The sequence below is a fragment of the Malaya genurostris genome, chromosome 1 (genome assembly GCF_030247185.1).
Source record: "Malaya genurostris strain Urasoe2022 chromosome 1, Malgen_1.1, whole genome shotgun sequence".
Taxonomy (NCBI): Eukaryota; Metazoa; Arthropoda; class Insecta; order Diptera; family Culicidae; genus Malaya; species Malaya genurostris.
Genome location: NC_080570.1, coordinates 12,349,945 through 12,368,099, shown reverse-complemented (window position 1 = coordinate 12,368,099; position 18,155 = coordinate 12,349,945). Strand labels below are relative to the sequence as shown.

Genomic DNA, 18,155 nt, shown 5'->3' with positions numbered 1-18,155 from the left:
TGAATAAAGAAAATTGAAAAGTGAAAAAAGGGAGATAAAAACTGAAATCTGAAAACTGAAAATAGAGCCAATAGCTGTTCGAAAATTGAAAATCTTAAATATGTGAACTGGAAATCAAAAACTGAAGATAGAAATTGAAAAGTAAAAAGTGAACAGTAAAAAATGAGACGTGAAACCTGGAACCTGAAAAGTGAAAATAAAACCTAAAACTATTCGAAAACTGCAAATTGAAAATCGAAAATTGAAATCCGCAGACTGAAAACTGAAAATTAAAAATTGAAATATGTTAACTGAAAATCGGGAACTGAAAGCAGAAAACTTAAAAGTAAAAATTTAACATTTAAAAATGAGACGTAAAAACTGAAAATAAAACCGTAAACTGTTCGAAAATTTGCCAAACAATTGGATCGGAACTCAAAATTGCAAATTGAAGACTGGAAAATGAAAATTGAAAACCGAAAACTTAAAATGAAAAAGCTGAAATAAGTGAACTGAAAAGAAAAAATGAAAAGTAAAAAATGAGAAGTGAAAACTGAAAATAAAACCAATAATTATTTCAAAATCGGCTCGAAAAACTGTAAAATGAAAACTGAAAATTGAAAACCAAAAACTGAGAAGAAATCCAAAAACTGTGCGAAAATTGGATCGGAACTCAAAATTGCGAATCGAAGACTGGAAATGAGAAACCGAAAACTGAAAATGGAGAACCTGAAATAAGTGAACTAAGAAGAAAGAAGTGAAAAGTAAAAAACGAGAAATGAAAACTGAAAACTGAAAATAAAACCAATAATTATTTTAAAAGCGGTTCGAAAAACTGTAAAATGAAAACTGAAAATTCAATCTTTTGTGATAAGCGTTTCACGCAATAATAAAACAAAATCCTTTTTTCGCTCTATTACTGATGACTTGGTAATTCATGGCACGATGCCGATCGCTTTTGCCGAGCAAAAAAGCAAAATTATGGCTGACAAGCTCGACCGTAATTGACAATTACCAGATTCAGGAATGCCGAGATTCTCAGTAAACTATACATTTTGATGAAAGACCGGAGAGATCCAATGACAATCACGGTGGGAGTCCTATACTGAAATTTTATCAGCAATAATGCTTCAAAAGATGAGACAATTATTGAATGTGCGTATACAAGAAAGTTTTAGCAGCTTACTTTACTAGCAGATTGCCCATCGGATGCAAAATCGTTGCTAAGAACAGCATTAGCCTACTTAGACAAAACCATGCGCATCTCCTACGCATCGTGTACTTCCGATTATTAGATCTTTAGCAAGAAAAGTACATTCTTAATGAAGTGCTAATAATGTGATATAATCAGTACTCAACTGTGTTTCCTCCAGTGCGTTTTGTTAAATGCAAATTTATGCGATTTGTTTATAAAATTTACAATGCTAAGTTGTTTTCAAGCGGTTTTTTTTTAAGACTTGAGCGTTCAAGAAAGTTTTGACATTTATTAAACAAAAACTATGATCATTAATGCCTAAGAAAAACTTACACACCAGAAAGTAGAAAACTTGTATGCAATATTGATGCTAAGAACTGAACTCGCCCACTTAGACAAAACCATGCGCATCCTTCACGCATCGTATATTTTCCGGTTAGTAAGGGATGCAGCCCAAGTGGTAAAACTCTTCGCAGCACACAGTCGCCTTCGAATGCAATCAATATGATCTGTTTATTAGCCATTATCAAGAACTTAAAAGTGTTTAAACCAAAAAAATACCATAACCGGAACAGTGCTCCATCGTCGCATCCATTCGGCCCCTTCCTGAACGAAAACTATACATATTTCATTGTACTACCTTTCCTGCCGGAGTTCCCCATCTCGTCCTCATACGGGTTTCGGTGGAATGAAACCAAGCACAGCTGCCCCTGTGTTCCGGTGATTCGCATTTATGGAAATAGGGAATAGTTTTTGTTTCCATTTTTTTGTTGTTTTTGCACACTGTCGTCATACTATCAATCTCCTGGACCTGGTGGTCCCAAGTCGGAACCATTTGTTCGTTGCCAGGAACAGCGTTTTGCCATTTTCACAAGTCCCCTTAGACAGCTGATTCTTTCTTCTCCTCGTCGTCGTCCTGCCACCGGGAGACGACACCGTCGCTTACCACCTACTTCTGGGAAGTGGCCTGAACGATGCTGGTGTTGTACGTCAGCTAAGCCAAGCGGGGAGGACAAAAAAAGCATTACTCTAAACTCATCTCCAGCGCCCTGCCGTGTTCACAACAAAAAAAAATAGATTCAAAGTAGTTTGAATATAAATAAATCATTGGCGGTTGGATTTATTGTCATTAGTCGGAGAAGGTTTAGTGTTACTTTTTCTGTGAAGTTATCCTCTTGTTAGGATAGAAACTTTCAGACTACCGATCCGCAGAACGTTTAACAGCTTGCTTGAAACTTTTCGTTTCGGGAAATGTTCTTTCGAGTTCATGGCAAGGTTGTCACATTTAATTTAGACACAATTAAATAAATCCCAATTTAGCTCCATGCACAAATCGCTTGCGAATTAAAACAAAAACAAATGGTGACTGGGTTGCCAGCTGCCTGAGACAAAACTTGACGACTTAAATACACACTTCCTGCACACCACTTCTGATTGTACATTCAGTTGATTGACTGTGTTAAATTGGGCAAGCTTTTATTTCTTCGCATCCAGAATTGTAACGAATTGCATCCTTAAATATTGCGTCATCACTCGTCTACCGTAATAAAAGCGGGCCTAACGAAACCGAAAAATTGCCCGACCTCAGAACTGCACTCGGTGCGAATTAAAACAATGTATTGGTGCGAATTAAAACAATGGCCAGTATTGAAGAAAATGGAAGAAAAAATACCTCAATGTATTTCCGTATTGTATTTTTAGCACAGTTTTGTAGACTTTGGTGGTTTGAATGTTTTTCACATGGTCCACCGCATATTCCCGGAACCGGGTTCGAACTAAAGACCTTTGTTTTGAATGTTAGTATGCAAAAAGTTTTCTAGTGGTTTCTGAGAAAATTGAATTTTGTCCATTTTATCCCATCGATCCGGGACAGGAAGTCGGATCTGGATAATATCTTATGGCAGGCTTTGTGAATCAGATACCCGAAATCAATGTATTTGGTCATCAACTAACCAAATCTGTCCAATTCAAGAATTATACGGCTATTTGATACAGCGATTATAGCGATCTTCCAACTTTTCGATATCATTTTTGTAGTACGATTTGTCCTTTGCCTCAAAATAGGCCTCAGTTTCAGCGATTACCTCTTCATTGCTTCTAAATTTTTTACTAGCGAGCATTCTCTTGAGGTCTGAGAACAGGAAAAAGTCACTGGGGGCCAAATCTGGAGAATACGGTGGATGAGGGAGCAATTCGAAGCCCAATTCGTTCAATTTCAGCATGGTTTTCATCGACTTGTGACACGGTGCATTGTCTTGATGAAACAAAACTTTTTTCTTCTTCAAATGAGGCCGTTTTTTTGAAATTTCGTCCTTCAAACGCTCTAATAACGCTATATAATAGTCGATGAAAATTATACCATGCGAATCCCAAAATACAGACGCCATAACCTTACCGGCCGATTGTTGAGTCTTTCCACGCTTTGGGTTCGGTTCATCGCGTGCAGTCCACTCAGCTGACTGTCGATTGGACTCCGGAGTGAAGTGATGGAGCCATGTTTCGTCCATTGTTATATATCGACGAAAAAAATCGGTTTTATTTCGATATAACAGCTCCAAACACTGCTCAGAATCATCAATTCGTTGTTGTTTTTGATCGATTGTGAGCTCACGCGGCACCCATTTTGCACAAAGCTTTCTCATATCCAAATATTCGTGAATAATATGTCCAACACGTTCCCTTGATATCTTTAGGGTGTCAGCCATCTCGATCAACTTCACTTTACGGTCATTGAAAATCATTTTGTGGATTTTTTTCACGTTTTCATCGGTAACAGCCTCTTTCGGACGTCCACTGCGTTCATCGTCTTCGGTGCTCATATGACCAGTACGAAATTTTGCAAACCACTTACGAATTGTTGCTTCGCCCGGTGCAGAGTCTGGATAACACTCATCAAGCCATTTTTTGGTATCGGCGGCACTTTTTTTCATCAAAAAGTAGTGTTTCATCAACACACGAAATTCCTTTTTGTCCATTTTTTTTTCACAATAACAAAAGCTTCACTCAAAATGCAATATCGAACAAACTAATAATCAGACAGCTGTCAAATTCATACACGTATCTTTTGAAGGTTGGTACTAACTGAAAATGGTATGGATTTAATTCTAGTGGCGCCCTCTCATAGAAACGATACGAACTTTTCAACCGATCTGTTAAATTATTGTGGAAAGATGCATTGTTCTATCCAAACCGGATTTCGCAATATTTTTTTAAATCATGGTTTGCTTTAGGACCACCCTAGAACAACTATAGCAGGTTATTAATTGCAACTAATGTCCTGCAGACTTCAACTCTCTTCCTTTTTGTCCATTTTTTTTTTCACAATAACAAAAGCTTCACTCAAAATGCAATATCGAACAAACTAATAATCAGACAGTTGTCAAATTTATACACGTATCTTTTGAAGGTTGGTACTAACTGAAAATGGTATGGATTTAATTCTAGTGGCGCCCTCTCATAGAAACGATACGAACTTTTCAACCGATCTGTTAAATTATTGTGGAAAGATGCATTGTTCTATCCAAACCGGATTTCGCAATATTTTTTTAAATCATGGTTTGCTTTAGGACCACCCTAGAACAACTATAGCAGGTTATTAAATGCAACTAATGTCCTGCAGACTTCAACTCTCTAAGACCAATGAGAAAAACGTAAACAATTGTTTCCCACTAATGTTGCTTCCTGGACCGACGACTTCGAACTAAGGATCGAACGCTCTTCATCCAGCTCCGGACAAGTGTTGTATCGCATTTTTTGGACGCTTGAGCTCAATTTTTTTTGAATTCCTGCATGTTCCTAGCTGCCTTACCAGTCTTTTTCCGCAAGTCAATTGAGAGTGGTTTTGGCATAGTGAGCCGGCGCTAAATCCGGCCAAAACAGTGCAGGCAGCAATCTCTTCTAAAGACACTTAGATCGATAGATTTCTGCATTTATAGTTCCGGTAGTGTAAAAAATGGTTCACTTCAAACCAGAGGAACATATTGCTTGCCATATCAGTACCTTTCGAAGGAATTTTTCCACTTGAATCGACCTGTCCGCATCGCTCACATCCTCCCCAACGACGACAGTAAACTTATTGTGGACCTGGTTTTTTGGGTTTTTCAGTCCTCTTTTACATAAGTCTCATCGTCCATCAAAACTCATGCATCCGGAAACTGCAAAAGACGCGAATACAATTTCCGGGCCCTTGTTGCTGCTCGCTTCTTCTGTTCTACACTTTGTTTCGAGATTCTCTACTTCTTGTAGGTCTTCAGGTGATTTCGCCTCTTGATACGCTGGATCATTCCGACACTCGTTCCGGTTTTTTTTTTGCCAAATCACGTATTGACATTGATTTGTTCTTTATGATTAAAGATACCACTTTCTGGTCCAGTTTCGGCTTGAAGGAACCAGGTTTTCTGCCTTTTCCTGGTAGCTCATCCAAAGGAAATAGCTTTCCCCAAACTTACTAATGATGGTTTTAACACTTGCATGATGAATTCCAAACCGTTTCGTCAATTTTCGCATAGTTATACCCTTCACACTTAGCCATTAGACCATAACCTTCATTTTCACTTCCTTTTCAATACGCGACATTTTGAAAACGCAGAATTCGAACCGCACAAGCAAGTAAACAATCGAAAGCTGACAGCCAAACGCACAGCATGCTGTGATATGAGCATAAAAAACCATCATAAATACATGCGTACAACACAAATGTATGTGAATAGCTTATTTTCGATACACTTGGCAACAATTTAATAAAAGTTCCAACAAGAGAAAATGCTTTGCACTTTCCAAGTACCAACGTTGTTTGTTCGTTGTGCCAATCACAAAGTGAAATTACGGGAGCGATCTCCTTCTGCTGAGTTCAGTTCAATACAGGATACTTGCAACATTGTTGCAACAGGTCTAGAAGTCAGACGGAAGAACGTTGGCTTTTTATTTCGCCAAACGTGATTATTTTAATGGAACATGTCAGCCGACCGGTAAGTGAGCATCCGTCCATCACTCAATATGTGGTCGATCACGGGAAGATAAGTTTTTTCTTTCGAAATTAAATTTCCGGTTCACTCGGTTTTCTCTGCTTCTTCGTCACCCGTGTAGTAAACGGTTTTGAACGAATGAATATTCCCCGTGAGAAGAAAACAAAATTCATCCACATGTTTCCTAGCTTACCGGACGCGCTATAAATACTGACATCCTTCCTTTCAGCAGCAGTTGACCTACATTTTTGCGGATAGCTTGTTTGAAGGACAAATGAGAAAAAAAAACGTATTACTGGCATCACGATTCACAGTGAAACGAAACATCCAACTGCAATAATACTAATTATTTTAGTGCCTATTAGTCTATTTCTGATTATCACCACTGCCGGATCCAATTAAAATTGGCTCAGGTTCGACAGCTTGCCAGTTTTTGTTGCTTGTTCCAATGGCGCAGGATGTGAAAGGGAGAAACGGAGGTCATCCTGTTTTATGCATTGATCGGAATAATCTCCTACCCAGCCGCCATCCACCGACGACAAGGACTCTCGGAACCCATCAGCATTATCCTGTTTATTAGGTTGGCCTTCTGTTCTGCACTGCCGCCGGTGACAATTGCCCGCCGGATAATGAATATGCGCGCGTATGTTGCCCGTGTCGGGACATCTAAAACATGCTAAATTATTCACGTCAGCCGCATATTATTGTCCTTGCAGGCCCAGGTCAGATGCATGCCATGCCATGCGATGCATCGCCCTTCGCGTTCCGAACGTTAGTGTGGCGATGGAATTGAAAGCATGATTGGATTCATAATTATTTAGTGTGGCAATAATAGAATTTATGCCTGGTTGTTACTCGATCCCATCGAATTCAGCACCGTAGGCTTCGTTTGCCGAAATTGGACACGTGGGACTTTGCCAGTTGGCCCTTCATCCGACATCAAGCGGATGTTTTTCGTCCGACTCGTCCGTGTTTCATTAATTGAGTTTCGTTTGGGCTGTTACACCCCGGGTTCATGAGCGCTCCGAGAGGAATTTTAACCAAACGAATAAACTTTGTAACCAAAAATTTTGTGTACGTAATTTAAGTCTAAGTGATAACACATGGATCAATAAGTCCCGAGACTAAAGCAGAGATGGCGCTCGTAGTAACCACGTCTTTCTAGAGTACTAACCTTTGCTTGAAACGGGTCAAAATTTTAAGTCGATCCGACCAGAATCAGCTGAGTTATCGAGATTGGAGTAAAGTCGTTTTGTAGTTTGTTTAAAAATGAAAAAAAAAACCGAGTTTCGTGTTTTGATAAAACATTGTTTTTAATGGGTAAAAACACCGTGCAAGCGAAACAATGGATTGAAAAATGTTATCCGGACTCTTGTCCATCAAAAGCAACGATTTGTCGGTGGTTCGCCGAGTTTAAACGTGGTCGTACCGACACAAATGACGCGGAACGCTCGGGTAGACCTGTGGAAGCCGTTACACCGGAAAATGTGAGTGAAGTGACAAAAATTATAATGAAAGATCGTAAAGTGAAGCTCCGTGAGATTGCTGAGATGACACAGGTATCATATGGAAGTGTATTTACTATCCTTCATTAAAAACTGAGCATGAAAAAGGTTTTTTCCAAGTGGGTGCTGCGATTGCTTTCGATGGAACAAAAACACCCGGCCACAAGTCGATGAAAACAATGGAGAAATTGAACGAATTGGGCTTTGATCTGCTTCCCCACCCCCCATACTCGCCAGATTTAGCCCCCACTGACTACTGGCTCTTTGCTGATCTTAAAAAAAATGCTCCAGGGAAAAAGATTTGGCTCAAATGAGGAGGTCATCGCTGAAACTGAAACTTACTTTGAAGCGAAAGATAAATTTTTTTATAAACATTGTATTGAAAAATTGGAAAAACGTTGGAACCATTGTATCACCCTAAAAGGTGATTATGTTGAAAAATAAAAAAAAAATTTGCAAAAAAAATGTTGTTTCCATTGTTAGTCTCGGGACTTATTGATCCATGTGTTATTTTCATCTAGGAGAGATGACAATATCACTTAGACTTAAATTTCGTATGGACGGAACTTGGCACGAGTAACCACAAAACAACTGAACGGAACAATAACAGTCGAGAGCTGCCACATTCCGACTGCATGAAGCCCAAGCTCAACTGGCTGAGAGTACAGACTCTATTCAGCGGTCTACGACCTTGAAACCCTTGCTTTCTCGACCCTGAAAATCGTAAGATTCCGACTGAAGAGAAAACAAAAGTCACGATTGGACCAAAGTTTTATACCGTCCGTGTAAGGAGTGTATCGAAAATAAGGTACTGGTATGGCAAGCAATATGTTCCTGTGGTTTGAAGTCAACCATTTTTGACACTACCGGAACTATAAATGCAGAAATCTATCGATCTGAGTGTCTCCAGAAGAGATTGTGGCCTCTATATAAGAAGCATAGTACACCTCCACTGTTTTGGCCGGATTTAGTGTCGGCTCACTATGCCAAAACCATTATCAATTGGCTTTCGGAAAATCCACCAAATTGTCCAGAGCTTCGACCCATCGAACGTTACTGGGCAATCGTGGAGAGGGTCTTCAAGAAGACTGGTGTGGCAGCTGGGAACATGCAGGAGTTCAAAAAAATTTGGGTTCAAGCGTCCTAAATGACGCGACGCAACACTTGTCCGGAACTTGATGAAGAGCATTCGATCGAAAGTTCGAAAATTCGTGAAGGAATAACTTAAATTTCATCCAGTTTTCATTATGCTCAAGTTTAACCTCGTACAATAAAGGATCAATTTTTAGTTTGAATAAAATATCGTTTTTATCATAATTTGAAAGAAATTTTTTTTGGATAAACTCCTTAGTGTAGATCAACCATCGTGGACTAGAAAAGTTGAAAAGTTAAGAAGATAAAAGTAACTTGTTTAACAATTTTAAACTTTAGTATTTTGAAGGAACAACTCACCTGTTTCTTGCCAATCGCATGGTGAGTAGCGGCTACGAACATGTGGAGTGACAATGCAATACCAGTTCGCTTTCGTATCTCATTCGATACAGTCGATACGATGAATAAGCTTTTTTTGTGCATGAACATGTAAATCAAGATGTTTGATTGTAAATCAATGAACGAAGGTTTGCAATTCAAAAAAAATAGTAAAAAAAACTTGTTTTAATCCACCTAATGGTGTAATGATACCTTTCTCATGTCTCACATATTCTCATATATAAATGTGTAGATTTTCTCAAAATAATTTTCTTTGATTTTTGAAAAACAAAAAGGTTTGTCCATAAACTAGTATAACGTACAGAGTGAAACAGTACTCAGGTCGGTTAGGTCATCTCTGAGGAAACGAAAAGAGGTACTTTCGAAACCGGAACCTGGGAACCGGTATAATCGAAGTTGGTTCGAGAAAAGTGGTTGGGCTCCATTTTCAAAACGTCTCAAGGCCCTGGGCATGATTCAGAAGGAAGGAAACTGTGTGCCGTACGAGTTGAAACCGAGAGACATCGAGCGCCGTCTATTTTTATGTGAGCAACTGCTTCAAAGACAAAATCGTAAGGGGTTTTCACATCGAATCGTAACCGGTGATGAAAAGTGGGTTCGACACGATAATCCTAAACGCAGAAAATCATGGGGAAAGCCCGGGCATGGTACTTCGTCGAAGGCAAAACCAAATATTCACGGCGCCAAGGATATGATTTGTATTCAGTGGGATCAGCTCGGTGTGATTTACTACGAGCTCTTAAAACCGGGTGAAACCATCACAGGAGATCGCTACCGAACGCAACTGATGCGCCTTAGTCGCGCGCTAAAAGAAAAGCGGCCACAATATCAAGAGCGACATGACAAAGTCATCCTCCAACACGACTATGCTCGGTCTCAGGTCGCAAAAGTGATAAAAAAGTACCTGGAAACGCTGAAATGGGAAGTCTTGCCCCACACGCCGTATTCCCCAGATGTCGCTCTTTCTGACTTCCACCTATTCCGTTCGATGGCACACGGCCTGGCAGATCAACATTTTCAATCCTTCGAAGAGTTGGAAAAAAGGATTGCTTTATGGATAGCGTCAAAAGAGGACTCCTTTTTTCGAGCCGGGATCCGAAAATGGCCGGAAAGATGGGAGAAAGTTGTCGCACATAATTGGAGCGTCGTATTTCACACAAATTTATATTCAAGAGCATGTAAAATTGTGTGATTTGAAAATTACTTGAGTTGAATCGAATGAATTTAAAAAAAACAAAAGGTCGATAGCATCAGCGTGATTTGAACCAAGAACCAAGATTATTTTTTATCGATCTGGCATCTCTTGAATGTTAATATTGGAAGATTCAATAGTTTTTAATAAAAAAACAATCACAAATTCTGAATGGTAGCAAAAAAAAAGAGAAGGCTGTGAGTCGTGAAAGAAGTGAACATTTATTCGTATAACATATTTTTGCCAAAAATGATAACTCATCTTGGAAAATTAACTATTTTTCCTAAAGAGTTACTTGCTTTAGTGCAAATTGCTAGAAGATATTGTGATAATAGGACTATGGTAACATCGGAGTGAGAGTTGGACTATTTGAACTGGTGAAACTAAAGGTTGATAATTTGTCTTTTAGTCCCATTTTAAATGTTCAAGTCGAGTCGAAGTTTGTCAATGAATGCCATTATTTTCCTACTATCTAATCTTCCTCAGAAAATTGTAATTTCCGTTCATCTCAAAACAACAAAAATTAGATCCTACGGGTCACTGATTGCGATTCCTTTGAAAAACGCAACCGAATGCCTTTTATTTCTCCAACCAATAACTTCACCAAAACAAATCACAAAAGTTTCTGCCAGTAGCGTGTCGCGTTCGAATGTTTTCTTAAAAGCTCAACTGTTCGGATCACGGCTTGCTGCGTTCGACCGCAACGCGTCGAGACGAGTGACAGCGGCCTGTCGGTAATTTTAATCATCACACTTGATTACACTCACTCGCAGTGCCTGGCCTGGCACCCGGAATCAATTATTGACTGGTGTTTCTACGGTTGTACCACTGGAGAAGCAACGCGAAAAGTTTTCCTCGGTATTTCCCGGATCTGCTTGCCCGATCAGACGAACATAGCAAAATTATCGTTAAAATCTGAGCTTGTGTTCTTTTGATAGCTGTTTTGTTCCGACAATTTTCAAGACCTCCAGCGTTGGACACATTTTGGGATAAAAAAAACGTTGTATTGAAATTGTGTGACCTCTTCGAGATCGGGTTAAGCCACTGGCCTCCGAATGTCTCAAAATAGGCCTTTTGGTGGTTTCAACTTTCGCCCTTTATTTTTTTTGGCGTTCCTTCTTGAAGATTGAAACTCCTTCTTGGCTATCCACAGAAATGTAGTCGGAAAGGATACTTACTTTTTTTCGTTGGCGGTACATACTTTCGATTTTGTTTTCGCTCCTTTCCGTACGAAGGCGCTGGCTGTGCAATCAGTTCAAGAGATGAAATTCAACCGAAGTCCGGAGGGTTCTTTTTCGATTGAATTTGACTCAAGCGACAGTTTTATGTGAGTGTGTGTGTGTGTGTGTGTATTCCTCGAATCCGCAGGGGTAATTCATCTGGGAAAACAACAGACGACGTTTTCCGGAACGGGAAATCGATATTCCTGGGAATCTCAAGTCAACATAAACGTCGTCGTTTCGTTTTTTTTTTTGATTTGATGAATTTGTACTCGCGCAGCAAGAAAATTGCTGTTACAACCAACGTAAACAATGGCGTATTGTATTACGTTTTTTTAGTGCTACGCCTGCTATTTGAAATCCGGAAGGGTAGATTGGAAGGTTAGTCTAACAATTTGAAAACAATTGAATGTTTATCAGAAAAAAATTGTCAACACACTTGGTTGATTTTGCTACTTCCTCTATCTACTTCTAGCTATAGGTTTTCTTTCCACAGATTTTTTGATTGAACAGAAATTATTGCCACTATTACTATTTAGTTATTTTATGAACTTTTTATATTGCGTCTAATTGAATATTTGCTATTGACATTGCAAGTTTTCAAACCTGAAACCGAAGCCTACTCGATTGAAAATAATTATCTTTATCTGTTTCCGTCCCGAACCCGAACAAAACTCATCGGTTTTGGGTTCAAACACCCGGAACCCGACCATATAGTGTTTAAGACGCTGAAACTATCTTATGTCGCTTTAGTACAACGGCATTGAAACTAGGCGTGAATATCGCTTCAATCTAAACAAGAGAGCAATTTCCGGTTCTCGATATTCTTGCAAAGACAATATTTTGAACTGCTGAGTGGCGTGGCAATTCAACATTAATTGCTATGAGCTGATAAATCGAAGACGAATCGTGAAAAATGAAAACTGTGCAGTGCAGTGCAGTTCAAATTTTTTATTTCTAGTTTCTTAATCCTAATTTCCAATTTCTGATATCGAGTTTATAATTTGTAATTTCTGATATCTCATTACTAATTTTTAATTTCTAGTTTCCAATTTTTAATTTCTAGTTTCTAATTTCTGGGCTCAAGTTTCCGTATTCAAGATTGAAGTTCTAGTTTCATGTTTTCATTTTCTAGATTTCAATATCTAGTTTCGAGATTATGAATTCTGGTTTCTAGATTCTAGTTTACAGTTTTTAGATTTTAGTTTTTATTTTTCAGTTTCTTGTTTCTAGTCTTTGTTTTTTTTTGTGTTCAGTTTTTAAATTTTGCTTTTGACTTTTAGTTTTTAATTCACTATTTTTAATTTCTAGACTCTAGGTTTTGATTGCATAATTCTTATTGCTAATTTCTAGTTCCCAGTTTTTTGTTTCTAGTTAAAACCTTCAAGCTTTAAGATTCCTAATTTCTTATTTCCGATTTCTGATTTCTCATCTCTAATTTCTAGTTTTGAAATTCTATTTCTGAGTATTTAGGCTTTATTTCCAAAATAATCTTTAGTTTCTAGATTTTTAGTTAAACGTAAAACTAAATTTTAGTTTTCAGTTATTAAGTTTTAGTTTATAGTTTTTAGATAAAGTTTCCAGTGTGAAGTTCTTACTTTTAAATTATTTATTATTTCTTATGCATTATTTTTTGCTTCTTATATGTTTTTTCTAAAATTTCGTATTCTATTTTTTGTTTTCCAGTTTCTTTTTTTATTTATTTTTTGCCATTTTTTATTCGTATTGCCTGTTGTATTCTCTTATTTTTTGTTTGTATTTTCTTATTTATTTTCTTATTTTCTAGTTCATATTGTTTATTATGCTTTCTTTATCCTTTTCTCTTAGTTCTGATATCTGTTTTCTGCATCTTTTTTCTGATTTCCTATTTCCAATTTCTATTTTACGTTTTCTAATTTATAGCTATTATATTCTATTTATTAGTTTTAGCTCAGTTTTTGATATTAAATTTCAAATTTTTGGTCTTTAGTTTTTAGCTTGTAGATTTTTTGTTTTAAATTTTAAGATTTTAGTTTAGGGTTTTCCAATTTTTGCTCTAGTTTTCAATTCAGTTTTAAGTTATTATTTTTCAGTTTTTAGTTTATAATTTTTAGTTATTTCTTATTTCTTAGTTCTTATTTTATATTTTTTATTCTATTTTATATTTTCTGGTTTCTTATTTTTGTGTTTCTTATTATTTATTTTTTTATTTATCCTTATTTCTTAGTTCTGATACCTGTTTTCTAATTTCTAATTTCTAGCTTCTAATTTCTAATTTCTAATTTCTAATTTCTAATTTCTAATTTCTAATTTGTAATTTGTAATTTCTATTTTCTAATTTCTAATTTCTAATTTCTAATTTCTAATTTCTAATTGCTAATTTCTAATTTCTAATTTCCAATTTCTAATTTCTAATTTCTAATTTCTAATTTCTAATTTCTAATTTCTAATTTCTAATTTCTAATTTCTAATTTCTAATTTCTAATTTCTAATTTCTAATTTCTAATTTCTAATTTCTAATTTCTAATTTCTAATTTCTAATTTCTAATTTCTAATTTCTAATTTCTAATTTCTAATTTCTAATTTCTAATTTCTAATTTCTAATTTCTAATTTCTAATTTCTAATTTCTAATTTCTAATTTCTTATTTCTAATTTCTAATTTCTAATTTCTAGTTTTTAATTTCTAATTTCTAATTTCTTCTTATTTCTAATTTCTAATTTCTAGTTTTTAATTTCTAATTTCTAATTTCTTCTTATTTCTAATTTCTAATTTCTGATTTCTAATTTCTAATTTCTAATTTCTAATTTCTAATTTCTAATTTCTAATTTCTAATTTCTAATTTCTAATTTCTAATTTCTAATTTCTAATTTCTAATTTCTAATTTCTAATTTCTAATTTCTAATTTCTAATTTCTAATTTCTAATTTCTAATTTCTAATTTCTAATTTCTAATTTCTAATTTCTAATTTCTAATTTCTAATTTCTAATTTCTAATTTCTAATTTCTAATTTCTAATTTCTTATTTCTAATTTCTAATTTCTAGTTTTTAATTTCTAATTTCTAATTTCTTCTTATTTCTAATTTCTAATTTCTAGTTTTTAATTTCTAATTTCTAATTTCTTCTTATTTCTAATTTCTAATTTCTGATTTCTAATTTCTAATTTCTAATTTCTAGTTTCTAATTTCTAATTTCTAATTTCTAATTTCTAATTTCTAATTTCTAATTTCTAATTTCTAATTTCTAATTTCTAATTTCTAATTTCTAATTTATAATTTGTAATTTGTAATTTGTAATTTGTAATTTTTAATTTCTAATTTCTAATTTCTAATTTCTAATTTCTAATTTCTAATTGCTAATTTCTAATTTCTAATTTCTAATTTCCAATTTCTAATTTCTAATTTCTAATTTCTAATTTCTAATTTCTAATTTCTTATTTCTAATTTCTAATTTCTAATTTCTAATTTCTAATTTCTAATTTCTAATTTCTAATTTCTAATTTCTTATTTCTAATTTCTAATTTCTAGTTTTTAATTTCTAATTTCTAATTTCTTCTTATTTCTAATTTCTAATTTCTAGTTTTTAATTTCTAATTTCTAATTTCTTCTTATTTCTAATTTCTAATTTCTGATTTCTAATTTCTAATTTCTAATTTCTAATTTCTAATTTCTAATTTCTAATTTCTAATTTCTAATTTCTAATTTCTAATTTCTAATTTCTAATTTCTAATTTCTAATTTCTAATTTCTAATTTCTAATTTCTAATTTCTAATTTCTAATTTCTAATTTCTAATTTCTAATTTCTAATTTCTAATTTCTAATTTCTAATTTCTAATTTCTAATTTCTAATTTCTAATTTCTAATTTCTAATTTCTAATTTCTAATTTCTAATTTCTAATTTCTAATTTCTAATTTCTAATTTCTAATTTCTAATTTCTAATTTCTAATTTCTATTTTCTAATTTCTAATTTCTAATTTCTAATTTCTAATTTCTAATATCTAGTTTTTAATTTCTAATTTCTTCTTATTTCTAATTTCTAATTTCTAATTTCTGATTTCTAATTTCTAATTTCTAATTTCTAATTTCTAATTTCTAATTTCTAATTTCTAATTTCTAATTTCTAATTTCTAATTTCTAATTTCTAATTTCTAATTTCTAATTTCTAATTTCTAATTTCTAATTTCTAATTTCTAATTTCTAATTTCTAATTTCTAATTTCTAATTTCTAATTTCTAATTTCTAATTTCTAATTTCTAATTTCTAATTTCTAATTTCTAATTTCTAATTTCTAATTTCTAATTTCTAATTTCTAATTTCTAATTTCTAATTTCTAATTTCTAATTTCTAATTTCTAATTTCTAATTTCTAATTTCTAATTTCTAATTTCTAATTTCTAATTTCTAATTTCTAATTTCTAATTTCTAATTTCTAATTTCTAATTTCTAATTTCTAATTTCTAATTTCTAATTCCTAATTTCTAATTTCTAATTTCTAATTTCTAATTTCTAATTTCTAATTTCTAATTTCTAATTTCTAATTTCTAATTTCTAATTCCTAATTTCTAATTTCTAATTTCTATTTTAGTTTTTATTCTCAGTTTCTTTTTAGGTGTTTCTAGTTTTTTTGTTGAAGGCTTTTAAATTTTAGATTTAAGGTTTCATATCTTAGTTTCAAGATTTTGGGTTTAAAGATTTTGGTTGTGGGTTTTTGGTCTAGTTTTTAGTTTTTAGTTTTTAGTTTTTAGTTTTTAGTTTTTAGTTTTTAGTTTTTAGTTTTTAGTTTTTAGTTTTTAGTTTTTAGTTTTTAGTTTTTAGTTTTTAGTTTTTAGTTTTTAGTTTTTAGTTTTTAGTTTTTAGTTTTTAGTTTTTAGTTTTTAGTTTTTAGTTTTTAGTTTTTAGTTTTTAGTTTTTAGTTTTTAGTTTTTAGTTTTTAGTTTTTAGTTTTTAGTTTTTAGTTTTTAGTTTTTAGTTTTTCGTTTTTCGTTTTTCGTTTTTAGTTTTTAGTTTTTAGTTTTTAGTTTTTAGTTTTTAGTTTTTAGTTTTTAGTTTTTAGTTTTTAGTTTTTAGTTTTTAGTTTTTAGTTTTTAGTTTTTAGTTTTTAGTTTTTAGTTTTTAGTTTTTAGTTTTTAGTTTTTAGTTTTTAGTTTTTAGTTTTTATTGTTTAGTTTTTAGTTTTTAGTTTTTAGTTTTTAGTTTTTAGTTTTTAGTTTTTAGTTTTTAGTTTTTAGTTTTTAGTTTTTAGTTTTTAGTTTTTAGTTTTTAGTTTTTAGTTTTTAGTTTTTAGTTTTTAGTTTTTAGTTTTTAGTTTTTAGTTTTTAGTTTTTAGTTTTTAGTTTTTAGTTTTTAGTTTTTAGTTTTTAGTTTTTAGTTTTTAGTTTTTAGTTTTTAGTTTTTAGGTTTTAGGTTTTAGGTTTTAGGTTTTAGGTTTTAGGTTTTAGTTTTTAGTTTTTAGCTTTTAGGTTTTAGTTTTTAGTTTTTAGGTTTTAGGTTTCAGTTTTTAGTTTTTAGATTTTAGTTTTTAGTTTTTATTTTTTTTTGTTACTAGTTTCTATGCTTCAATTGCAAATTCTTCCGAATCCCAACATTGTTTTTGGAAGTCTTCGTGGAATCAATATTTAATGATATTGAAACAATTCTCTAGAATCTCTAATGGAAATGTTTAACAATTTATCGATGCAATTACATTTTATTATTCGATTATTCAGCTTGTTAAATAGCTCACTCAATTCGTACTGATGAAATTTACTGATTAATGTATCAAGAAGAAAACCGTGACCCGTATTTTTCCCATTATGACACGATTGACCAGATTAAAAGGTCGATTCACGTACTTTCGATCCGTTCAGAGTCATTATTCAATGATGATGGCATCCAAACCGACACGGATGGATGCGAATGCACCTTTAAACCGGTAAAATACAGAAAATTATGTACGGTTATCGTCCGTAGTCTCATTCCAGAAACGATAGAATTTCCTGGATCCAATGAGTAGCACCTGTAAGCCAGTCAATTATATTTTATAACACCCATACTATCGTTCCGACCATACTTGTCGCATGTATATGGGGAATCCCAATAGAACGTGGGACAATTAGGCGTAGAACAGTCACCGGAACAATATAATTGCAATCTATTAATCTCCACTAATAATTATACAATTATTGAAAACCTTTTTTTCCTTTTTCCACAAACACAGCACGATCCGGAACAGTGTACCCCAGGAGGCGAGGATGGCAACTTTATTATGTTCGCTCGGGCCACATCCGGTGACAAGCGTAACAACAACCGGTTCAGTCCCTGTTCGCTCAAGGCAATCGAGCCGGTGCTGAATGCGAAAGCGCGAAGTGCCAAAGGATGCTTTACGGGTATGGGCAATGGAAATTGGGGAAAGCAAGTTATTGCACCTCTTTCGTGATATTGTTTTTTTTTTGTTGTTTTTCGATAGAACCTCAAGCATCAATCTGCGGAAATGGCGTGGTGGAACCGGGCGAGCAGTGTGATTGCGGTTGGGAGGAAGACTGCAAGGATTCCTGCTGCTATCCGATGTCTCGACATCCTCGGTTCGATCAGAAACCCTGCACGTTAACTCCAAAGTAATACAATTTTTTTCGTTTAGTGCGTTGAGTGATTGA

The 18,155-nt window shown here is 33.8% G+C and overlaps 1 protein-coding gene across 5 annotated transcripts in view; it reads left to right on the top strand.

Moving 5' to 3' along the window:
• The window catches only part of LOC131432715 (uncharacterized), a 368,592-nt gene that overhangs the window by 337,522 nt on the left and 12,915 nt on the right, over positions 1-18,155 (top strand). For all 5 annotated transcript variants that reach the window (XM_058599192.1, XM_058599199.1, XM_058599184.1 and 2 more), the window contains exons 10-11: positions 17,720-17,888; positions 17,969-18,116. In XM_058599192.1, coding sequence (XP_058455175.1) covers positions 17,720-17,888; positions 17,969-18,116 — 317 coding nt within the window. The remainder of the gene's footprint in view (positions 1-17,719; positions 17,889-17,968; positions 18,117-18,155) is intronic.